The 23,457-nt window shown below is 38.9% G+C and overlaps 2 protein-coding genes across 3 annotated transcripts; both read right to left on the bottom strand.

The window, feature by feature from the left end:
• Window positions 1-9,475: 9,475 nt before the first annotated feature.
• Window positions 9,476-23,328, bottom strand: LOC128742448 (E3 ubiquitin-protein ligase PPP1R11). Of its 2 annotated transcripts, XM_053838815.1 has the most exons (4): window positions 23,258-23,328; window positions 23,066-23,196; window positions 10,245-10,560; window positions 9,476-10,170 (listed from the first exon to the last, which is right to left on the bottom strand). In XM_053838815.1, the coding sequence occupies exons 2-4, from the start codon at window positions 23,180-23,182 to the stop codon at window positions 10,100-10,102; spliced, it is 504 nt and encodes a 167-aa protein (XP_053694790.1). In that variant the 5' UTR covers window positions 23,183-23,196; window positions 23,258-23,328; the 3' UTR covers window positions 9,476-10,099. The 2 variants fall into 2 exon arrangements, with proteins under 2 accessions (XP_053694790.1, XP_053694789.1); XM_053838814.1 differs by having other exon boundaries at window positions 9,477-10,170; window positions 23,066-23,315.
• Window positions 21,599-22,952, bottom strand: LOC128742446 (succinate--hydroxymethylglutarate CoA-transferase). Its single transcript, XM_053838813.1, has one exon. The coding sequence runs from the start codon at window positions 22,886-22,888 to the stop codon at window positions 21,599-21,601; it is 1,290 nt and encodes a 429-aa protein (XP_053694788.1). The 5' UTR covers window positions 22,889-22,952.
• Window positions 23,329-23,457: the final 129 nt, after the last annotated feature.

Consider the following 23,457-nt stretch of genomic DNA (forward strand, 5'->3'; position numbering starts at 1 on the left):
ATTTTCCACATCGTCTCTGGCCCCTTTCTTATGTATTGGAGTGATGTGCGAGATTTTCCAGATTCCCGGAAAATGGCCAGTAGCTAATGACACATTGAACAAGCGCACAAGAGGCACCGCAAATTCTAGACGGAACTCTTTCAGGATTCTATTAGCCAGCATATCCGGTCCTGCAGACTTATGGACATCGAGCTCACCAATACCGTTTTCTACACACGTATTGGATAATTGGTATGGTACATCGTCAGTATTAACGGGCAATCCGGGGACGCTGCCAGTTGCTGCAGTAAAAACACTTTCGAAAAACTTTGCGAATAGTTCAGTCGATGATTGAACATCAGCAGATGTGACACCCTTGTAACTAACACAATCCGGAACGCCAGCACTCTTTCTTCTACTGTTCACAAATTTCCAAAACGATTTGGGGTCTCTTTTCAAACGAGACTGAATGTCTGCGATATAAACCTGATACGATTCCCGATGAGCAGCCTTAAACATTCTCAGTATTTGTTTGTAGTTTGTCACGTTTTCGTTTGAAGGAGACCGACGCATTCGTTTCAGAGCTGCTCTTTTCTCCTTCATTAAATTTATAAGCGCTGGTGTGAACCATTCCGGATAACTGTGTGAATATTTTTGCCGTTTCGTCATCACCGGAGAATGACGAGAAAATATGTCAAAAATTGTATAATAAAACAGCAGTGCATTATAATCAACTGAATTCTCGATAACCACCGTATTTCCACATCCAATATTTAAAATGTTCATTGATCGGAGAAACTCGCGCATTCTTTCCGCTTGTCTTTGATATTCCTCGCAGCCGTGAAAAATTTCTTCTGATATAAACAGATCATGCCAACTGATATTTGCAAGTTCCAAACGGGCGTTTTCAAAATCCATTGCATTTAAATCCAGTTGATTTTCGAGCATCCCTTGTTTGCACTCTATCGGTTCGATTGCGTAGACGGTCAATAACATCGCATTGTGATGAACTTCATTCTTTATCAATGGATCCGTTAATGTTACTTGACAGATGTTCGGTGCCGTAGTGAACACCAAGTCGAGAAAACAGCTGTTATTGTTTGGAATATTACACACTTGCAGCAGACCAGCAGAAAGAAAACCGTCAACAATAGCAATCTCTCGCTGGGAGCTGACTTGGTCGGGTAAGTAGAATAAATTGTTCATATCGAAATTCGACTGATTCCATTTCAAATTCGGCAGGTTCAAATCCCCGGCAACAACAATTTCATCATCAGGACCAGCTGATTCGACGATGGATTCGACGAATGAGCAGAACGAGCGATAGCGTTCAATACTGGAGGTAGGTGGAATATAGCCACAGCACAAAAAAAGTGCACCATTGGCTATTGATAATTTCACACAAATTGCTTCGTTACTTTCAGCCTTTGCGTGTTCGGTGCTTCTGAAGCGATTGTGTATGGCAATTAATACACCACCGCCGGATTGTTTGTCGCTATTCGTAGTGTTTCTGTCGGAGCGGTAGATGTTGAAGCAGGGCGAGAAGAATGATGAATCTAACACTGTGTCGTCCAGGTGAGTTTCCGAAAATGCATATATATCTATGTCCAATTCTAGCGAAGATAAAAATACATTTTTTTGCCTTTCGCTACCTCTTATGCTGTTCATGTTCTGATAATAAATGTCTAATATTCCTTTCCTTTCCACAGCGTTTTTCGTGGACAAGCGTACATTGGCAGAAATTTCGCTATTATGGGGCGTCGTTTCAGGTACATTATCATGTTTTACATCGTTTGTTACAGTTTCATTACAATCAGTTTCGATTCCAGATGCGTTCGTTGGTTCAAAATCACTGTCTTGGTGGAAAGCTGGCTGGCGGAGTGAGAAAGTTGTCTGCGTTGGAATCATTATCCCTAGCGCTAAGTCGAAAAGGTTGTATTCCAATATCGTTCACAAATTCACGGAAATAAATCCCTTTTTGCCAGCTCGAGGGCTGCATCGCCTTTTCTTTAAACTGCAAATCGATACCGACTTTGAACGATACAAAAGTCATACGGTTCAAGTCGGCATCCCTACGTACCAATTTGACTACTTCGACCGGAGCATCAGTCTCAAGATTCTGTTGCACTAATCTAGAAATTTCATCCACAGTGGCGTGTGGCGAAAATCTAGATAGAAACAGCCAGAATTTTTGCGCACGCGATGCGACTGGTGGTATAATAGGGAGAGACATTCCCGTTTCGGGTTCTTTGTCTCCACAAAGCACTTGCGGTGAGTTTGTTTCGTCATGCAAAGTATCAATTAAAATGCGAGGGCGTTTGGAAGGCCTTCTATCGGTAACGGGAACTGGTAGAGGTGGTTGAGAGCAGACTGGGGTCAACGGAATTTTTCGTGCTATACGGTTAATCATATTTGCATTGTTTTTGATCTCACTCTTTAATTCATTGAGCATTTTGGTTTGCTCCCCTAGAACGCTTTGAAGCTCGTCATTCGCGTTGCTGAGAGCGTCTCGGAAACGAACATGGCCCATAAGTTTTCTGCAAGCCTGACACATCCAGAAAATAGCAGAACTGGATTTAATTTCTGACCACAGTGCGGGGGTTAGCTTAGAACAAGTGATATGAAAAGTTGACTTGCAGAAACCTTGACAAGTAACCATATTATCATCCGCAGAGATGGAATTAGCGCAGGCATTGCAAAGATGCTCCATGGTTAATTTTAACCAATCCGGATGGTCACTAATAAAAACTCGATATTCCACTGGTGTCAAATCGGCTTAGGAACACTTAGCACATAACAAAATTTACATACGTAGCACAATTATCGCGAAATATTACAAAAAAGTGAGCGTTGATACGGGTTGTAAATTCACTCTTTGTTTACAAACAAACCAAAAAAGTGTTCTTTGAAGAGGCAACCATAAAATCATCAACACTTGTGGCGGTTTTCTTTTTGTTTCAAGCGACTCTTGGAAGTCATTTTAAATAGATATCGATAAGAATTACAAGTTTTAAAAGGATCTTTGAAAACTTTCTTGAGAACCTTCTTTAGTGTGGGCCTCCCTCGCCTTATAAGGGTTTTATGGCTGTTTTATCGCAGTTTTGTAGAATTACAAGTTTTGAGATCGGTTTTAAGCAGCAAATGCTGGAAACCTCTTCAAGTGCACCTTAAAATTGAAATTGTTACTTGGGATAAATGTCTGTTCTCTGTGACTATACACTGAGAAAACTTTTCGTATGAAGTAATCTGCGGTTTCGTCACTAACGAGAATGGCATTAGCTGCGGCTCGTTTATGTAGTAGTGATAGGGGAGCGAAGAGTGGAGGAGAGGATCCGGGAGTTTGATATTTGATGTTTTTGATATTATTCCTACTGCAAACTACCTCAGCGAGGACCCCAGCTAATATCAAAAAATCTTTATATGTGTGCGTGGTGGAATACTTTATAGAGATTTCCCCCGATTACACAACATCGTAATAGAAAGTTCACATTAAATCGTTTTAATGTCAATTACACATTGGAATTGTATAATGGTTAGAGTATGTCAAATCGAAGTGAACAATAAGTTGTTTTGCAGTCGTGCGTGTCTTCATATACAATCCATGACTGTGAATTATAAAGCAGTATAGACGATTGCAATATTTGATTATATCTTAATCTTATATTCAAGAGTATTTAGTTGCGTGTTATAAAAACTACGCAAAATAGAATTACAAAGAATTGTCAAAATTTTCGCACGTATATCGCCTCCACTTTGGTACATATATGTTCTTATATGGCGTGAAATATAACTTTTTCGTTCAGATATGATTTCGTATATCTCAGTTGCAATCGAGGTATATAAACCAAATGGTTTACTGGGCTGACAGCTCAAGCACCCACACTAGCGAACACGAAATACAGCAAAGTTTCGTTAATTGGGCGGTTCGTTAATTGGATGTTCGTTAATTGGATGTTCGTTAATTGGGCTATGTGACAACTTGAGTATTAAAATTGTATGGAATTTTCGAGTTTAGAAATTTCTAACAACTGTCAGTCGGCCCAATTAGCGAATCAGCGGGGGTGCAGTCGTGGCCCAATTAACGAATTCAGGCTGTACGCTTGTATACCGTGGTCCTCCGTTCGTTTGACCGCTTTTAATCTGAACACTTTTTAACTTGCACCTTGTTGGTTTGCACAACGTGCAAATTAAAAATGGTTCAAATGTCATTCTCAACATGACATCATTTGCTTATGCAGACAATGCGAATAAACGCGATTTGTTCGTCCTGATCTAGCGTGTTTAATCTGTTTCACATTGCGTTTTCCCAACGATTATGATAGAAATCCGATCTGAGAATGAAATTTTCGCTGCTTCCAACTTCCAACTGAATCAAACCACCAAAACAATAACAAAGAGTAGGGCGACCAGATCACACAAGTTTCAGCATATGTAGAGTTTCCAGTTGTTCAAATTAAAAACTAACCCCGTTAGTTTGCATGAGGAATCGTTCAAACGAACGGGGGTCCACTGTAAACGAATGTTGACGTCGGAAAGCTGGTGATCATCGCGGATAGCAACCAGCCACCAACGGGATGGAAGATGGGCCGAATTCATAAGCTACACCCTGGTCCTGATGACATAGTACGAGTAGTCACCATCAAAACACCCGTTACGTGGGAGAGAGACAGCTCGAAAAATCGTTCATCAGTGTCAGCGATGTTTCAGGGCCAACCCAACTACGATGAAGCAACAGATGGGAGACCTAGCAGCTGCACGCGTCAGGATTAGGAGACCTTTCGCCAAAACCGGAGTGGACTATTTCGGGCCGGTGTATCTACGTGACGAGGGATAAGGTGCGGCTTTCGTGTGCATGTGTACTAAGGCAGTACACTTAAAGCTGGTTACTGACCTTTCAACCGAAAGATTCCTGCAGGAATTACGACGATTTATTGCTAGGCGTGGAAGAAGTACCGATATATATTCGGACAACGGCACAAATTTTGTTGGCGGAACCAAATCAAGGAGCTGTTTAACCCTCTAACGGGCAACACCGTAAAAACGATGCGATAAAGCTAATGACTATTTTATCATGAAAGTACACACAAAAAAACCTTAAGTTCTGATTTTCATGCAAACATAATTATCTGGAGGAGCGCCAGGTAAGAAAAAGTCCAATTTCTCTTTTTCTTTTTTCATGTCCAACGCTCTGCCCAGATATTTTTTCAATTCAGATATATTACAAAATTAAAATAGTGCATGAAATTTACTCATAGAAATCTTTTTTAGGTCAATCATTTTGCTCTAGATGTCCTTTTTCTTCAAAAGTAAAAAAGAAAATATTCGCGCATTAATTTTTTTCGTAATTTTTCGGAATTTTTGTTTTTGAAAGATTATAACTTTTGAGTGCATGGTCAGAATGTTATGATATTAGTATCAAAATGTCAAGAAATCTGTTCTGAACACATTTAGCATATTGCCAATTAAAAACAAATTTCGTATGCGGCTCTGGAGCTTCAAAAGTGAAGGCCGTCTACAGACGGTCTTACCCGTTAGAGGGTTAAGATGTTCAACGATAGAGAATACCGCGAATCGATTACCAAGGAATGCGCTAAGGAAGGCATGCAATGGCACTTTAATCCGCCAAGCGCTCCACATTTTGGGAGCCTTTGGGAGGCCGCAGTACGCTCAACTAAGCATCACTTACTTCGTGTAGTAGGGGACAGTACGCTCACGTTCGAGGATTTCAATACCCTGTTGGTTGATGTTTTCCTTATTTTCAAGTACCAAAACACACAAAACTGGAAAGCTCTATAGTTTCTATGTGTCCCATCACATATCGACATCAGCTTTTCAAAAGGGCCAATCTGCAAAATGTAAACAAATCGAGTGAGAGTTACTTTCTGCTGGACTAGCATAGGGAAAGAAACCCTCACTCGGTTTGTTTACATTTTGCAGATTGGGCCTTTTGAAAAGCTGGTGCCGATATAGATTTTTGCAATGTGCAGGGGTTTTTGGGGTCGGGATAGGTTGTTATGATGGTTTGAGACCCTTATCCCCTCTAAGAGGAGGGTACCCAGATAACACAAAATCGTAATAGAAAGTTCATAATAAATCGTTTTCATGTCAATTTCACATTGGAATTGTATAATAATTAGAGTATGTCAAATCGAAGTGGATAATAAGTTGTTTTGCAGTCGTGCGTGCCTTCATATACAATTCATGACTGTGAATTATAAAGCAGTATAGACGATTGCAATACTTGATTTGATCTTAATCATATATTCAGGAGTATTTAGTTGCGTGTTATAAAAACTACGCAAAAAAGAATTACAAATAATTGTCAAAGCTTTCGCACGTATATCGCCTCCACTTTGGTACATATATGTTCTTATATGGCGTGAAATATAACTTTTTCGTACAGATATGATTTCGTATATCTCAGTTGCAATCGAGATATACAAACCAAATGGTTTACTGGGCATACAAATGAAACAAAAATTTGTGCATAACTCGAGAACCAATTATACAAATGCAACCAAATTTAGCATGTGAGGGTTTTTGGATGTACAGTCAACTTTTGTTCGTTGGGTTACCTTTAAGTGGGCTACGTTTTAATCGGGCTCCTGTTAATTGGGCTATAGCCCATCTAAAACGAAGTTAAACGTCATTTCTGACAGCGTATTTTTTCTTCCGAGGGGCTCTCGAGTCTAGTTCATTCAAGTGTAGAAAACAATTTATATAGAAAATATTAAAATTAATTCAATTGCATCATATCGTTTTCCGATCCCTTATGAACTTGACCCTCCTATTTTTAGCATCACAGTGAAACAGTTAAAAATGGCAATATATATTAACATTGAAGCATGAAATTCTACTATTTACTTGTTAAATAATCTAGAACTAAATTTCAACAACGAAAAGATTAGGTTCCACTTTGATTCTGTATTTAATTGAAGTGTATATTTTTATAAACCTTTCTGCGACGATTTTGACAAAAACAATCGATATATCCCTCGGTTTTGACATCTCAGCCAAATTAACGAAAGTCTTTCACTAAACTTGCTAAGAGCTTAGTGCAATTAGCGAAAGTTGACTGTATAAGATTTTTTTCGACAGTGATTTAAGACGACTATCCCCTCTAAAACGCAATCCTCTCCCATACCAATGAAACGCAAATTTCTGCATAACTTTAAAACTAATCTAATTCTAGAAATTTTAGACCCTTCCGTGATTCCATTAAACATTAGTCAATAACAATACCACCAAAAACTACCTATAATAACCCTAGATTATTCAGGGCGAGACAACCGCAGCCGCGAGTATTGCCGGTGCCCCGCCGTAGGAAGCGTCGGCCACTGCGGGGCGGCAGCCCCCCGCAGAAATCACCTCTATCTAGGTTTATTTGTTTTCCTAGGTCTATTGCCCTCTACTCACTCAGAGAAATTTACATAAGATTTTCATAGGAAATTCTTATGTTTTTTTGCCAAAGCAAAATACTATGTTAATCATATACTTTCCTTCAGTTGGGTCCGAATGAGCGACAACGAATAAGGAGGGGTTCACACTCGCGAATTGGTACGTTCTGTGAATAGGTTTTTCGCAGTGGTTGGCGAATTCGCGTAAAAATGCTTATTTGAATCGATGAACATCCCTCATGATTCGCCTGCCTCGCCGATAATGCAACCTTCAGCTTTCTCATCACGAATATAACCTCATCGTGAACATCAGAATTCGTTCAAAAATTGAATATTGAAAATTGATTGTGGTTGATTTAGGCTGTGAACCATTTCGCGAAAATTTTAACTTTTTAGTTAAAATTTGACAGTACGATGGTTTTTCGAAAATAACTTTGCTCGGGAGCATGGTTAGTTTTGACAGCCCAGATAACACAAAATCGTAATAGAAAGTTCACATTAAATCGTTTTCATGTCAATTTCACATTGGGATTGTATAATGATTAGAGTATGTCAAATCAAAGTGAACAATAAGTTGTTTTGCAGTCGTGCGTGTCTTCATATACAATTCATGACTGTGAATTATAAAGCAGTATACGCGATTGCAATATTTGATTATATCTTAATCATATATTCAGGAGTATTTAATTGCGTGTTATAAAAACTACGCAAAATAGAATTACAATTAGTTGTCAAAATTCTCGCACGTATATCGCCTCCACTTTGGTACATATATGTTCTTATATGGCGTGAAATATAACTTGTTTGTTCAGATATGATTTCGTATATCTCAGTTGCAATCGAGATGTACAAACCAAATAGTTTACTGATGGGAGTTCGATGGTTGGCTTCTGAGAGCCAATGAGATATGCCACATCCTGTATCTTGCTTGCAATAGCCTGGTTTCAGTTAATTTCACAAAAAAACAATTTATTTTTTCACTTAACCCATTATGTCCTAGCGTATGATATATCATACCTCGTCTTCAAAACCTCTTTACTACTGAATTTCAATAGTTAGCATTGTTAATATATCACTACAGGAGAGATAAGACATCAATCTGATGTGTGTGTGATATAATTTGTCAGTTTTTGTCATTTCATCTGTATTTTCAACAATGCAAAGTTGTGATAAATGGCGGAAAAAAAGTTGAAAAAATGGCGAAAAAAACTTTGTCTCTAAAACGCATGAAAAAGTCTACATTTAGTGACGAAACATTACCTGACATGTAAATTGATATTTATATGTAAAGCCTATCACAAAATTCGATAAGAAATCTGTAAACAACTTTGTATTTTGTTTGTTTGAAACTGAGCCTATGAAATATTAAACCTACGATATTTTGGCCTTGAAAGCATTCCAAATGACGATTTTGCGCTTCCCGACATATTCGAGCCATAATATAAGAGATTACAGAGGTTCACTTCATTTGGTCCAACTTTAGGTATACCCGGGTCATAATGGGTTAAGCACGTCGATTTTTAGCATTTAACGTTATATATAACCTGCCTTTGGTCGCACAAATATACAAAACCATTATTTTCTCGTACACTGAGAAAACTTTCCGTATAGTTTCTATGTGTTTCACACATAGATTTTTTCAACTTTATGTGCCAAACAGTTACCATTCATGTGTTTTTAAAATTTACCTTTAAAATTTGCACATACTATTCATATGCATATAATTTTCATGTGTACTTCTGGGCGGATTGTGTTTATATGTGGCACATAATAATCATAAGGATTTTCATATGGAAATTTTCCATTAGTTATGTGCGGATTATTTTGAGTGTATATACTGTAAACAAACCATTGGCAAAGTATATACAAAAATTAAAGTATACAATTTTCTTACATTTTGCAATAATAATTGTATATTGTTTTACTACATTGAGAAAATCAAAAAAGTGAACTTTTTTCCGATTCTTCAAGCAAACTGTCAATTTTCTCACCGTTCGGCTAGTTCCAAAGGCCACCACCGTCAGCGCATAAGTTTCTGTCGAATAGGTCAATTCTATATCATTATCAAGTGCTGCATATAAACACAATCCTTCCAGAAATACACATAAAAATTATACGCATATGAATAGTATGTGCAAATTTTTCGCGTGCACATAAATGATAACTCTTTGGCACATAAAGATCATTTACAGGGCACATTGCAAAAATCTATATGTGGGACACATAGAAACTTTACGAAAAGTTTTCTCAGTGTACATTCCGTTATCGAAACTTGACCTTCTGTTTTTATAGGACAGACTTCGCAGCCAATTGTCAGAGTACAGGACAATTGCAGGACCAGTTGCTACGATTCTATTGACTCTAACAACCTCTCCCAGCCGGGTTTCGAACATACGACGACTGGCTTATTAGGTCAGCATCATACCTCGAGGCCGGTTACTCATATTTCTATTTATTACTTTAGTAAACTAGTATTTATATACAGAATCTATTATTTTGTCTTAACCACATCATTTCGGAAATTTTTTTACCAGATTAGCGACATTTTGCCAATTCATCAAGAATCAAAGAAATAAAATTTGTTATTTACCGGGGATTAGGAAAATTGAGAAACCATTTTTTTCGTTAGAATTAAAATTTCATTCAAGATCAAATGGCATTGCTATAAAATAAAATAACCAATTTAGACCAAAAAAGAAACAACCACTCCGCTCTCAGGCTTTCTACGTAGCATCCAAATTGTTGTCTTTTAAATCACTTGGCTTATCTTTTCCATGAACAGTAGTAGGTGCGCCTGGACAATAGAATAATAAAACAGTAAGAAAAAAGTAATATGGTAACTAATACATGTTAGACGTATTCGCTTACCGTCGGTTGGTTCACTTTCTGCTACTGCTGCAGGCTGTTGCTCACACTGTTGCTCAACGGCAGAATCCACAGTATCTTCGGCAGATTCTGCAGCGTGTGGTTTATTCTTCTTCTTTAGCTCCACATGGCCAAAACAATGTTCACACTCGTCTTCACTTTCCGAAGAGCTTTCACCGAATTGTAATGGTTTTTTGTAAATACAGCAGCATTTCGACTTTTTTCGATTCAAATGTTCATTATCTACAGTACCGTTGGTCCATTGCACCTTTCTCGATGACGGAGGTTTTTGTAGACGCAAACGGAGTACCGGAGGCTCCTGTGAAAAAAATATCCTTGTAGCATCTATATCTCAATTTTTTGCTTAAATGTTATCTATACCTATAAAGAAAGATTTCTGTCTGTCTGTCTGTCCTGTGTTCCTTATAGAATCAAAAACTACTGAACCAATCGGCGTGAAAATTTGCATGTAGAGGTTTTTGGGTCCAGGAAAGGTTTTAGTGATGGTTAGAGACCCCTCCCCCCACTAAGAGGGGGGGCTCCCATACAAATGAAACACAAATTTCTGTATAACTCGAGAACTAATCAAGCAAATAGAACCAAATTTGGCATGTGGGTGTTTTCGGTGACAGGAATTTATTCTAGGGTAATTTGAGACCCCTCCCCTCTTTATAAGGGGAATTATAACTCCTCTCCCCTTTAAGAGGGGGGGTTTCCATACAAATTTCCTCATAACTCGAGAACTAATCAAGCAAATGGAACCAAATTTGGCATGTGAAAGTTTTCGAGGGCAAGAAAATTTTCTATGTTGAATTAGGACCCCTCCTCACTTTAAGAGGGGGGGCTCCTGTACAAATGAAATACCAATTTCCTCATAACTCGAGAACTAATCAAGCAAATGGAACCAAATTTGGCATGTGTGTGTTTTTGGAGACAAAATTTTTTTCTATGATGAATTGGGACCCCTCCCCACTTTAAGTGGGGGAGGGGGCTCCTATACAAACGAAATACAAATTTCCTTATAACTCGAGAGCTAATCCAGCAAATGGAACCAAATTTGGCATGTAGGTGTTTTTGGAGGCAAGAATTTTTTCTATGATGAATAAGAACCACTTTAGGAGGGGGGGCTCCTATACAAATGAAATACAAATTTCCTCATAACTCGAGAACTAATCAAGCAAATAGAACCAAATTTGGCATGTGGGTGTTTTCGGTGACAAGAATTTATTCTATGGTAAATTGAGACCCCTCCCTCTTTATAAGGGGAATTGTAACTCCTCTCCCCTTTAAGAGGGGGGGCTTCCATACAAATTTCCTCATAACTCGAGAACTAATCAAGCAAATGGAACCAAATTTGGCATGTGAAGGTTTTCGAGAGCAAGAAAATTTTCTATGGTGAATTAGGACCCCTCCCCACTCTAAGAGGGGGGGCTTCTGTACAAATGAAATACAAATTTCCTCCTAACTCGAGAACTAATCAAGCAAATAGAACATTTGGCATGTGGGTGTTTTTTTGGTGACAAGAATTTATTCTATGGTGAATTGAGACCCCTCCCCTCTTTATAAGAGGAACTATAACTCCTCTCCCCTTTAAGAGGGGGGGCTTCCATACAAATTTCCTCATAACTCGAGAACTAATCAAGCAAATGCAACCAAATTTGGCATGTGAAGGTTTTCGAGAGCAAGAAAATTTTCTATGGTGAATTAGGACCCCTCCCCACTTTAAGAGGAGGGGCTCCTGTACAAATGAAATACAAATTTCCTCATAACTCGAGAACTAATCAAGCGAATTGAACCAAATTTGGCATATGTGTGTTTTTGGAGACCATTTTTTTTTCAATGATGAATTGGGGCCCCTCCCCACTTTAGGAGGGGGGGTCCTATACAAACGAAATACAAATTTCCTCATAACTCGAGAACTAATCCAGCAAATGGAACCAAATTTGGCGTGTAGGTGTTTTTGGAGGCAAGAATTTTTTCTGTGATGAATTAGGACCTCTTCCCACATTAGGAGGGGGGGCTCCAATACAAATGAAATACAAATTTCCCCATAACTCGAGAACTAATCAAGCAAATAGAACCAAATTCGGCATGTGGAGGTTTTTGGAGGCAAAAATATTTTCTACGGTGAATTAGGATCCTTCCACACTTCAAGAGGGGGGGCTTCTACACAAATAAAATACAAATTTCCTCATAATTCGAGAACTAATCAAGCAAATGGAACCATATTTGGCATGTGGGTGTTTTTGGAGGCAACCATTTTTCCCATTATGAATTAGGACTTCTTACCTTTTTAGGAGGGGGGGGGCTCCCATTCAAACGAAATACAAATTTGCTCATAACTTTAGAACTAATCAAGCAAATGGAACCAAATTTTGCATGTGAGAGTTTTAGATGGCAGAATTTTTTTTCTGTGGTGTATTACGACCCCTTTCCCTTTTAAGAGGGTGGGCTCCCATACAAATGAAATACAAATTTCCTTATAATTTGAGTACTAATCAAGCAAACGGAACCAAATTTAGTATGTAGGAGATTTTTAAGTCTTGAATTTATTTTATGATAGTTAGAGACCTCTCACCCCTGTGGTAGGGGGATATGAACTCTCATACAAATAAAACAGAAATTTTTGCGAAACTCAAAAACTAATCCAACTCGAGAAATTCGAGACTCTTCCATAAAACATTAATCAATAACAAGACCACAAAAACTATCTATAGTAACACTAGATCATTCAGGACGAGCCGGTCGCGAGTGTTGCCGGTGACCCGCCGTCGGAAGCGCCGCCCACTGGGGGGCTTGCAAAACTCAAGATAGTGACAAAGATCATCCGAGATTCATGATTTATGTACAACACAGGTTAATTTGTGGCAATACGAAGTTTGTCGGGTCAGCTAGTGACCTATAAGTCGTCAAATGCTTTGTTTAATTGAACTAATGAAACAATATGTTACCCAAAATGTTGCCCACAAGATGTATTCTCGATTTTGTTACATAGTCTATCCTCAATAGCAAGAAATAAAAGTAAGGGCAGGCTGGCTTTATGGGGGCATGTACTACTTCAGATCAGATTTTTCCACTTCGGCAAATCGCACAGAATTGTCAGGAATACAACGTGACCGCACATAATATTTTCGTGGATTTCAGGACAGCTTACGGCACAGTCGAGCTCGAACTGCTATGGCAGATAATACACGAGAACGATTTTCCTGATAAATGTGAAGGTTTTGGAGGCACGATCCAGTCCTTTCGAGTCGCGCAGAGATGATGATGATGATGGCAGAGGCAGAGGATTGCTTGTTGTGTTTTAACTGTTCTGTATGTTATTCAACACAGTTATAATCCGCCGACCACGCATCGTAATGAGAGGAACGATCTTCAGCAAAAATAGTCAACTCTTAGCCTTTGCAGACGAATTTAACTTCATTACTAGAAACTTTGAGACTGCGGGGGCAATCTACGCGACTGAAAACGGAGGCTAGGAGGATTGGTCGAGGCTACAAATCAATAGGTCATAAACCAAATATATAGTAGGAAGAGTATTCATAGAACACAACGTTAGCCTCTCACGGACAGCGACTATAGACGGCGTTGAACTCAAAGTGGTTGGATAATTCATATATTTGGAGCGACAAAAATATAATTAAGAAGATTCAACGATGCATTCAAACTTACCTACGCAAGACTTTTCGACCAACGAGCATACGCCGCTACAGAAAGTTGACAATCGGTCTGTCAATCAGACCGGTAGTCTTTTACGGACTTGAGACTGTAAGTTTGCCTTGTTATATTTGAACGAAAAGCGCAGGCTTATGAACCACGAGATGCAGATACTGGAATTAGCAATCATTCAAAAAAATTTTAGACCATCAGTAATAAAAAAGTTTCAATGATAGAAGCACATCTCACAATCCTTTAACATATATTATAAAGATGTGAGGGCCAAGTTCACTATCTTGAGGCACTTCAGACAATATGCAAAATATTCAGGAATGCACGGAGCTCACTGTAACAATGGCTTTGCGGTTCCACAACTATGGGCAGAGCCATTCAGTGAATCATTACAATGCGATGTAATACAATTTGTCAATGACTATATTGTGTGCTACAGTATATCAAAGATAGGCCGTCGGTTCCGGGTACTTTCATTGAGTCGAGATATTCTAGGTATTTCTGAACTTTTGCATAAGTGCATAACTGTATAAGCGGTAGGTTTGAATGTGCGAAGCAGTTTTGCCGCTTGACGGGTAATGCTTAGTTGAATAATAAAGTTGAAGTTGAATCTTAAAGAAATTGTAACTTCCGAGTTCGAGTGACAAGCCATTCCCTCGAGTTTGATTAACGAAGAGACATTGTTACCGGTTTTTCGTTTTTAATTAAATATCAGAGACGCGAAGAATCCAGTTTGATAGCTGTGTAGATTATGGTAGTCTAACTGGTAGTACCGAAACCGGTATTACCGCATTACCGGCCAATTTTTGGATATCAAAATCTCGGTTTTGGAAAGACAAAGAAACTAGTATTTTCGGTACTTCTCTACTATCTCTCTCCGTTATCGTCATCTACTATCTTTCTCCGTTACTGATCCGTTATCGGAAAAGAATTAGGTTTGATAGAAAAGCAGCTTACTGTAAATGCTGAAGAAACTTTTCAATTTGAAGGAAAACTTGGTTTGAAGGTCCTTGCGCAATACAACGAGCGATGAAGAGTGGAAAACGGTGAGTCAAATCGCAGGTCTGCATAAAAATGCATAGGATTTTTCAACTGATTCTTATAGATTGTTGTCCACTGAATCCGGGAGAAATAATATAAATTATCCACCACGTCAAGTTTTCTTGCAAAATTTGTTAAACATTTTTTAAACTTGGGTTTTGGACATTTTTGATGAGTTAGTTTACATTGGAATATAATTTTTTTTATCGCAATTGTATTTATTAACGAAAACTCGCCTATGTTTTGGAAGAAAAGCCTATCTGACGAAGAAAATATGTAGAATATTATAAAGCAGATTTGGTTCGTTCAAATATGCTCAATTACGCTTATTCGACTGTATTGCCTTTTTTTTCTATATTTTGCAATCCGACTTATCAGTCTTAATGAATTAAGCTATAGTAAAGAGTAAATTAGAGCTTGTAATCATTCGCTTATATGTTGGGAAAGAATAAATGCTTAATGCTTTAAGGCAGTGCTGGTCTTTAAATCCTCGTCTAATTTTAGCAATAAATGCCAACTGGCGAGTCGCTATTGAGATTACCGTTGTACGGTGACGATCGAAAGTCAGTTTTGGATCGAGAATCACATTCACACCAAGGTCATTCATATGTTCAACGGCACAAGTTCGCATTTAAAGACGCTGGTAGACAAGTTATTCACTTTGCACCAATTCACAAACGTATCCAAAAAAAAGTGATGATGGTCCTCGATGCAAATTTTTCTTGGGAGAAAGATTTGTTAAAATACCAGTGTATGAGTTGTTTGCGTCGTGAGTGGGCTATGCAGAAAACCCTACGAGGCTGTGCGTTCGCGAGTGTGCAGGTAGTAGAATGTCTGCACACTGCAAATGCAACTTGATTGGCATACGCTTGCGTAAGCGTTGAATGCTATACTTTTCGAACTCGCTCGCGTGAGAGTAGATATCGTTTGCTTCTTGCTCGATTTGCAACATTGAAAAATACGACAGAGTGATGCAACTGAAGCTTTGGTGCACCGGCAAGAAACAACGGCAGTGAAAACATCAGGGCCAGCACAATACGATGTTTTCAATTGTTTTTGTTTTTGGTGACAGCGGTATTCATGTCAGAAGTTATGTCGAACATGCAAAAATCGACGCAATTGCAACACTTGGTTCAAGATCACAACCGAAAACAGACAAAAAGAACGCAACTCCGATTCACATGAATTAGATTCAGTGGACGACTCAGTTCCATCAAGACAGACTTACGTAGGAATCGAAAAGCGTTGCAAAAGTGCAGAAAAGATATCGAAATCAATCTTGCGGCATCTTACTGGTACAATTCAATCTTGTGCGGGAATCCTAGGTAGTGAATGGCGTGGAGCGAAATGATCAGGGGAGGGTGATGTAAGTCAGGTTGTGGTAAAGGTGCTAACGCCCTATCAACCATAATATTGGTATCACTAGAAGACACTACCGTATGACATCGTTACATATATTTCAGGCAATACGTGGCTGATTTTAGTTACCGGAAACAATCACGGTACTATCATCGGAATTTGCCCCCTAAAAATCTCACAGACGCAATGCGCGTCTATAAATGCTGCATCGTTACTTTTATCTGGCGGTATATACACAGTCTAAGCAATATTATTGAGACCCGACCTTGAGACCCGAACGCCTGCAATCTACAATCTTTCTGAATTGAGTACTGCATTTTTTGTATTTACGCTGTAATAATGTTGTATCTTTATTAGAGCCTAGAAACGTTTGATTTATGTAACAACGTTTAAAGTCCTTTCCTAGCATAAATGGAAAAACAATGCATCACTCAATTCAGGAAGATTATAGATTACATTCGGCTCTACAAATGTTTCGTTCGTGACTTACAGATCTGTGGAGTAGAATCAATATATTAATATATTGATTATACTATCTGTGGTATTGATTTTGCCATCGAATTTGGAACTATCTTCTATACCTATAAAAATGAATTTCTGTGTATCTGTCTGTCCGTATGTTCCTCGGAAACGACTGAATCGATCGGCGTGAAAATTTGCATGCAGGGATTTTTGGGGCCGGGGAAGGTTTTTATGATAGTTGGTGACCCCTCCCCCTAAGACGGGGGTCCCCTATACAAAGGCAAGAATTTTTTCTATGGTGAATTGAGACCCCTCCCATGTTTAGGAGGGGTCTCTCATACAAATGAAATACAAATTTCGTCATACCTCGAGAACTACTTAATCAAGCAAATAAAATTTTTTTCTATGGTAAAATATGGGGCTCCCATACACATGAAATACAAATGGCCTCATAACCAGGCTTCATTCTCGGTGTTTTGCTCAGTAGATGCTCATTTGATTACAGCGCCTCAACTAAACCAAATTCGAAAAAGTAGTGTAAAGGGCAAATTCGAAAAAGTTATGTAAATAATAATTGTAAATAATATTGTCGAAGGAAGTGTAGTACAGGAATTTTTTCTATGGTGTACTGAGACCACTCCGTCCTTTAACAGGAGGGGTGGGGGGGGGGGTCCTATTAAAATCAATAAAGTCAATAAAGACCACTAAAAACTATGTATAATAACACTAGATGATTCAGGGCGAGACGGCCGCAGGCCAAGAGTGTTGCCGGCAACCCGCCGTCGGGAATGCCGGCCATTGCGGAGGGGCAGCCTTCCCGCAGAAATCACCACTGTCCGGGTTTATTTGTTTTTCTAGGTCTAGTGACCTATTACTTTCTTCCTTGGGTCCGAACGAGCGACAGCGAGTGAGGAGAGGATCACCCCTGTGAAATGCTACATTCCACAATAAAGTTTTCTGAGAAATGGTACGTTCCGCGTAAGGGTTCTCGCGAAATGTTATACAATCACGGCGAATATTGCTATCCGCTTTATTTTATCTGGCTAAGGAATGGGGGAGTTGTTTTATACGTTACTGTGAGGAAAAATTGCAAATTTGTCTGTTAAACTACCCATGCTTTCATAGTTACGTAACTGCCAAAATGAATCATCAAAGGTTGAACTACTCATAAACTTGCAAAACTCGAGATTGCGACAAAGGTTATCCTCGGATGACGGTTTATATACAACACAGTTTAATTTGTGGCAACACGAAGTTTGTCGGGTCAGCTAGTTTCATATAAGTTTTGGATTCAGGACCTCGAAAAACATAATATTTACTCATACATCTGAAAATATTTTTTTGCAGATGTATGAATTGATTCATCCTGAATTCAAAATTGAATCACTGTAATAGGCAGACGTAGCGTATCATTTCATATTGATTCACACTGTCAAACTATACGAAACTCTCAAAAAATTAATTAATTGAAAATGATCGGAATGTAGAGATCGTCTTACTTTGCATTTTTGCCTTCCACCGGACACGACAAGGATCTTTAAGAAAAGACTGCGGAATATTTTTCGAGTGTTCGAGCAGAACTTTAATTGCTTGCAAAATGTTAAGGCGGCTAACAGTGAACAATGGAATTGGTAACAGACAAGAAAACAATGACATTATACCAAGGTGTTCAAGTTCAACATCAAGCATCAACAGCAGGATCTTTAAAAAAAAATTAAAAGCGGGCTTTCCTATTATAAATACGAATAATACATTTCGCTGAAGTCTATGTCGCGAAACATTTTTGCGGAAAGTACTGAATCTTATTCTGCAAGGCGAGTGACGTGACGCGGCAAATGTTAACGTTTCGTTCGGTGTTAGTCGGGTCGAGTCGAATCAAATGGCATTGCAGTTTTAATACAGACCTTTCGCGGCATGTGGCTCGATTCGCAGAACACCGAAGTAAATGGGAGTGGAAGCGCAACGAAATTTGGTTTGTCACGTCACTCGCCCCGCAATTTCGCGGAAGATACTACAACGCTGAAAACGGAAAGTACAATTTCGCGGAAAACTATTTAGTAAAGTAACTTATCCAGCGGAAATCTCTATACCAAACTGTTGCTATGAACAACACTGTAGATCCAGCTATCTTGACTTGGGAGTAGCCCGCAGAAACCACCTCTCTCTAGGTTTACTGTCCTCTAGTACGCTCCTTCAGTCTGCTCCGAACGAATGATAGCGAGTAAGAACGGATCACACTTTCTTTGAATCACATCGAAAGCCATGGGTTTCATAAGATGGCTTACCGCGAAAATATAGTTTTCTACAAAAGGTATTTTCTTCATAATTTCCCATAAAAAAAATCTTTCTGTTAAAATGTTTTCCGCCAAATATAGAAAATGATACTTTCCACGAAACTATATTCCATGGTATGGTCTATTGCGAATTGAGTTTCCGTGAAATGATATTCGACGAAATATTAATCATAATAATCATAATTAATCATAATCGATAATACACAGCAAAAAAATAATTGTTTGCTATCATTTTCATTAAAAGAAAACTCATTTTCGTTAATGCGTGCAGCATTAAGATTATCTGTAAGGCGTAAGCCGCAAGGTTACCGAGTTTGCTTTGACGAGCGAATGGTCATGGGTTCGAATCTTAGTAGGCAATTTGATGTCAAAGTAACTTTAGCATGGATTTATTCTCAGGCCTCTCATCACCCTTCCTTCATGCTGAATTCTATATTGGCCTATTGACAGTGCAAAAATGAGACCCTTATAGTAGAAAGCACTGGTTTTGCCACGCCAGGGATGGCTATAATTGAGGACTGTGCGGTGTCATGTGGAACGAGGTGGGTAGAGTAGAGAAAAGCATTGAAAGAGGGGTAGGGGGACCCAGGGCAAGATGAGCACCCGGGGCAAGATGGGCACCCCTCCATTCCACAGCTACAAAACAGCTTTTGGTTATAAAACTCTCACAAACTAGTAAATTGTGTAGAAACGAAGTAATGTTTTAGCGTTGAACATAAAATATCACGCGTTTGTTGGAAAAGTTCCATGAAATAAAATATCGTTCTGACAGCCTTGATTTCTTATAACATTTTGCCATCAGAAAATAAGCATTTTAAATAAATAAAAGATGCATATTTATAAATTACAGCCCTTTTACCATTGAACAACATTTACTTTCCCAATTGAATCGTTTAAAAATATTTTCTAGTGATTCTTTTATATCTTGTAACAGTTTAAATATATGTCGTTTTGCTGGGGTAAAATGAGCACCATTTCCCGGGGCAAGATGGGCGCCCTTAAACTGTACAACATAGCTTGCAAAAATAAAAATTGGGACCAAATTCAATTACTTTCATTACTTTAAATGATTTTGGAACGAAAACGGTTAACGAATAACGTTCTTCTAGCTGTCGTTGGCGCGTTGAATGTGAAAGGTTATTTCATTAGAAGATACGGAAGAAACGCAAAAAAAAACTATGGCATGCCGATGTGAATTCTTGAATGATATCCTAAAATGCTTGAGCAGGTAACGAATACCAATGAAATGAGGCCATTTAAAATCATATTCAGCAAGAAACGAGAGAAAGCGATAATCCATCACATCCTTGAAATTAAAAATGCTAGTATGGAGTGATCCCTTGGAGCTTTGGCATTCAAACTAGCAAAACAAAACAAAATCTCATTCATTCGATAAAAATGCAATGGTTTTTCATAGAAAGCCATGCAAATTTATAAATTTCAAAAACAGTTATGCAACTTTAGCCTCCAATCCCTTAACAAACTTCAGTCCCTAAAGCTCGAAACTTAAAAGTGACTATTGGTAAACTAATCGAGTTGCTTAAAAATGTTACCCCACCACCGTCTTTTTCATCTAACACGACGCTTATGGAACTAATGTTTAGTAATTAAGGCTTTACTAAAAACTAGGAACGTAACTTTAAGCAAAAAATTCATTTATTAAACAGGTGCCCATTAGAGATGGTCGGGTATGAAAATTAAAATACCCGAACCCGACCCGTACCTGATCAAGAAAAAAATTAAAAATCCGTACCCGACCCGAACCTGCAAGTTTATTATTTTTGATACCCGAACCCGACCGCAACCCGACGGGGACGGGACGGGCCCGGGTACCCGACCATCTTTAGTGTTAAATGTGGTCAATAGAGATACCCGACCCGACCCGTACCCGGTTTCAAAAACAAAAATTGAGAACCCGTACCCGACCCGAACCCGCAAATTATTTTTTTTCAATACCCGAACCCGACCCGAACCCGGCGGGTACGGGTACGGGTGCGGGTTTCGGGCAAATTTTCCGCAATTCGACCATCTCTAGTGCCCATCTTGCCCCGTGGGAGTGCTCGTCTTGCCCCGGTATGCTTCAGGCGGGTGAAAAAACAACTATTTTCTTAATACATTTTTTTTCAATATAGTTTCAAATATTTCAAATCAAAATTGTATAGGAAAGTTAGATGGATAATAGAAGAACTGTTTAGCAACAGTTAGCTGAAGAAAAATTGTGCTTTTTATAACCAAAACTGAAGCTGAGCTTAGGGTGCTCATCTTGCCCCGGATCCCCCTATGTACCCAATTCACACAAGCACGCATAAAAAAATTCAATAAGCATGTCGCTCAACCAACAGCGATTATAGCAAAAATAAATGCAGTGCGGGTTATACAGCAAACACTCGGGCGATATCACAATAGATCAACGATTCTGGCGCAGTGATGAGTCCATACAGGAAAAAAGGCGTATATACCCGTTTATTATTTCAAGTTCAGCATAAAGATTACATGAAATGCAATAAATCGAATTTAACGAAATTTAAAAAATTATTGAATTATTCCATTTTGCCTTAAACGTTCAATTTGCTCGGAATTGTAGTTCAGTAGCTCGCGTAAAATTTGCTCAGTATGTTCTCCTAGCAAAGGCGGAGCGCTTCGAGCCATATTAATTGCTTCGCTGTAGACGACCGGAGGCCCAACTACCTTAATTTCTCCAGCAGTTGGATGGGGCAACCTTTTGACTATATCGATGGATTTTATATGTGGGTCTTGGAATACTTCAGCCATACTGTTAATCGGTCCAACCGGAAAAGGAACGCCTTCAAAGATGGTCATCCACTCAGCCGACGATCGTTGAAGAATTATTGCTGAAAGAATACCAATCAGTTCTTTTCGATGCTTAACACGTGACTGATTAGTAGCAAATCGTGTGTCTTCAGCTATCTGGGGTATCCCAAGTCGATCACAAAGGGCTACAAATTGCTCATTACTGCCGCATCCAATCGTAATATGACCAGAGCTAGTCGCAAATGCTTCATAGGGCACAATACTTTCATGAGCGGTTCCCCAACGCCTCGCTGCTTTACCTGCATTTAAATAATTACTAGCCACATTTATCAAACAGGCCACTTGAGTCGATAGCAGATCAACGTCTATTTTTTGACCGCGCTTTGTTTTGGTACGCTGTAAGAGAGCAGCTAAAATTGCTCCATGAGCATAAAGTCCTGTAGCAATATCTGTGATGGCTACTCCTACCTTCGCTGGTGCACCGTCTTCGCTTCCTGTAATATGTAGCAAACCTCCAATAGAAGCCGCTATAACGTCGTAACCTGGTTTGTTTTTATAAGGACCTTTTGCACCATAGCCGGTTATTGAACAATATATGAGCTCAGGAGCAACCTGCCGGATATCTTTATAACCAAGTCCCATCTCATCGAGCTTTCCCGGAACATAATTCTCGACAAGGACGTCACATTTTCTAGCAAAGTCATAAATTACATCTCGCCCTTTTTTCAAATCTACACAAACGCTTTTCTTGTTACGATTCGAGGCCATAAAGTAAACTGCATCTTTCGATCCTTCGAGGAATGGAGGTCCCCATTTGCGGGACTCGTCACCGGAAAATGGTCGCTCAATTTTGTACACTTCTGCTCCTAAATCCGAAAGGATCATAGTACAGTACGGTCCTGCAACAATTCGTGTTAAATCCAAAATCTTGATCCCATCCAAGGGATAGCCTCGTATCGTCGCAAATACTTTTCCACGATGGAAACTTCGTAAAATCGGTGAATTAAAACTATATCTACGCAGTAACGTATTAGCATAAACCTGCATCATCCTAATAGTTATAAATTATTCAGGTAGAAGATAAAACTACGGCAGAGATAATAGCTTCTATAAAGTATCTGTTGTTACTGAGAAAATTTGCTTAGCAATGTGCGCATCTACAACCTGTTATCTGCTACCTACACAAACTGATATTCAACGAGCAGTAATCATAAAAAAATAACTTACCGCAGCGTGGCTGCTACCAGGAGCTTGATCCTGGGTGAGGGTTTCGGTTATTGCAATACTGTCAGCTACCGTTGTTATCATTTCTTGCCGCGTACCACTCGGATGATCTGAAGACATATACCTAACTTTCCCTTCGTGATAGATTTTATTCTTAGGCTAGTACTTTATGAATAGTTGTAATGAAAACCTTACTATTTCACATCAACATCACCAGCAATTACGAAATACCCGAAATACAAACAATAATGCAAAGTGCATAAACTGCAAACTGCAAACGATCGAAACGTCAAACTTCCCAATTTGACATTTTGATTTGACTTTTGACTGACAGAAACCAAAAACAAGCATGCTGATTGCCAAGGGGTTTCCAACAGCTATGATTACTACGCACC

The sequence above is a fragment of the Sabethes cyaneus genome, chromosome 3 (assembly GCF_943734655.1).
Source record: "Sabethes cyaneus chromosome 3, idSabCyanKW18_F2, whole genome shotgun sequence".
In the NCBI taxonomy this organism is placed as follows: Eukaryota; Metazoa; Arthropoda; class Insecta; order Diptera; family Culicidae; genus Sabethes; species Sabethes cyaneus.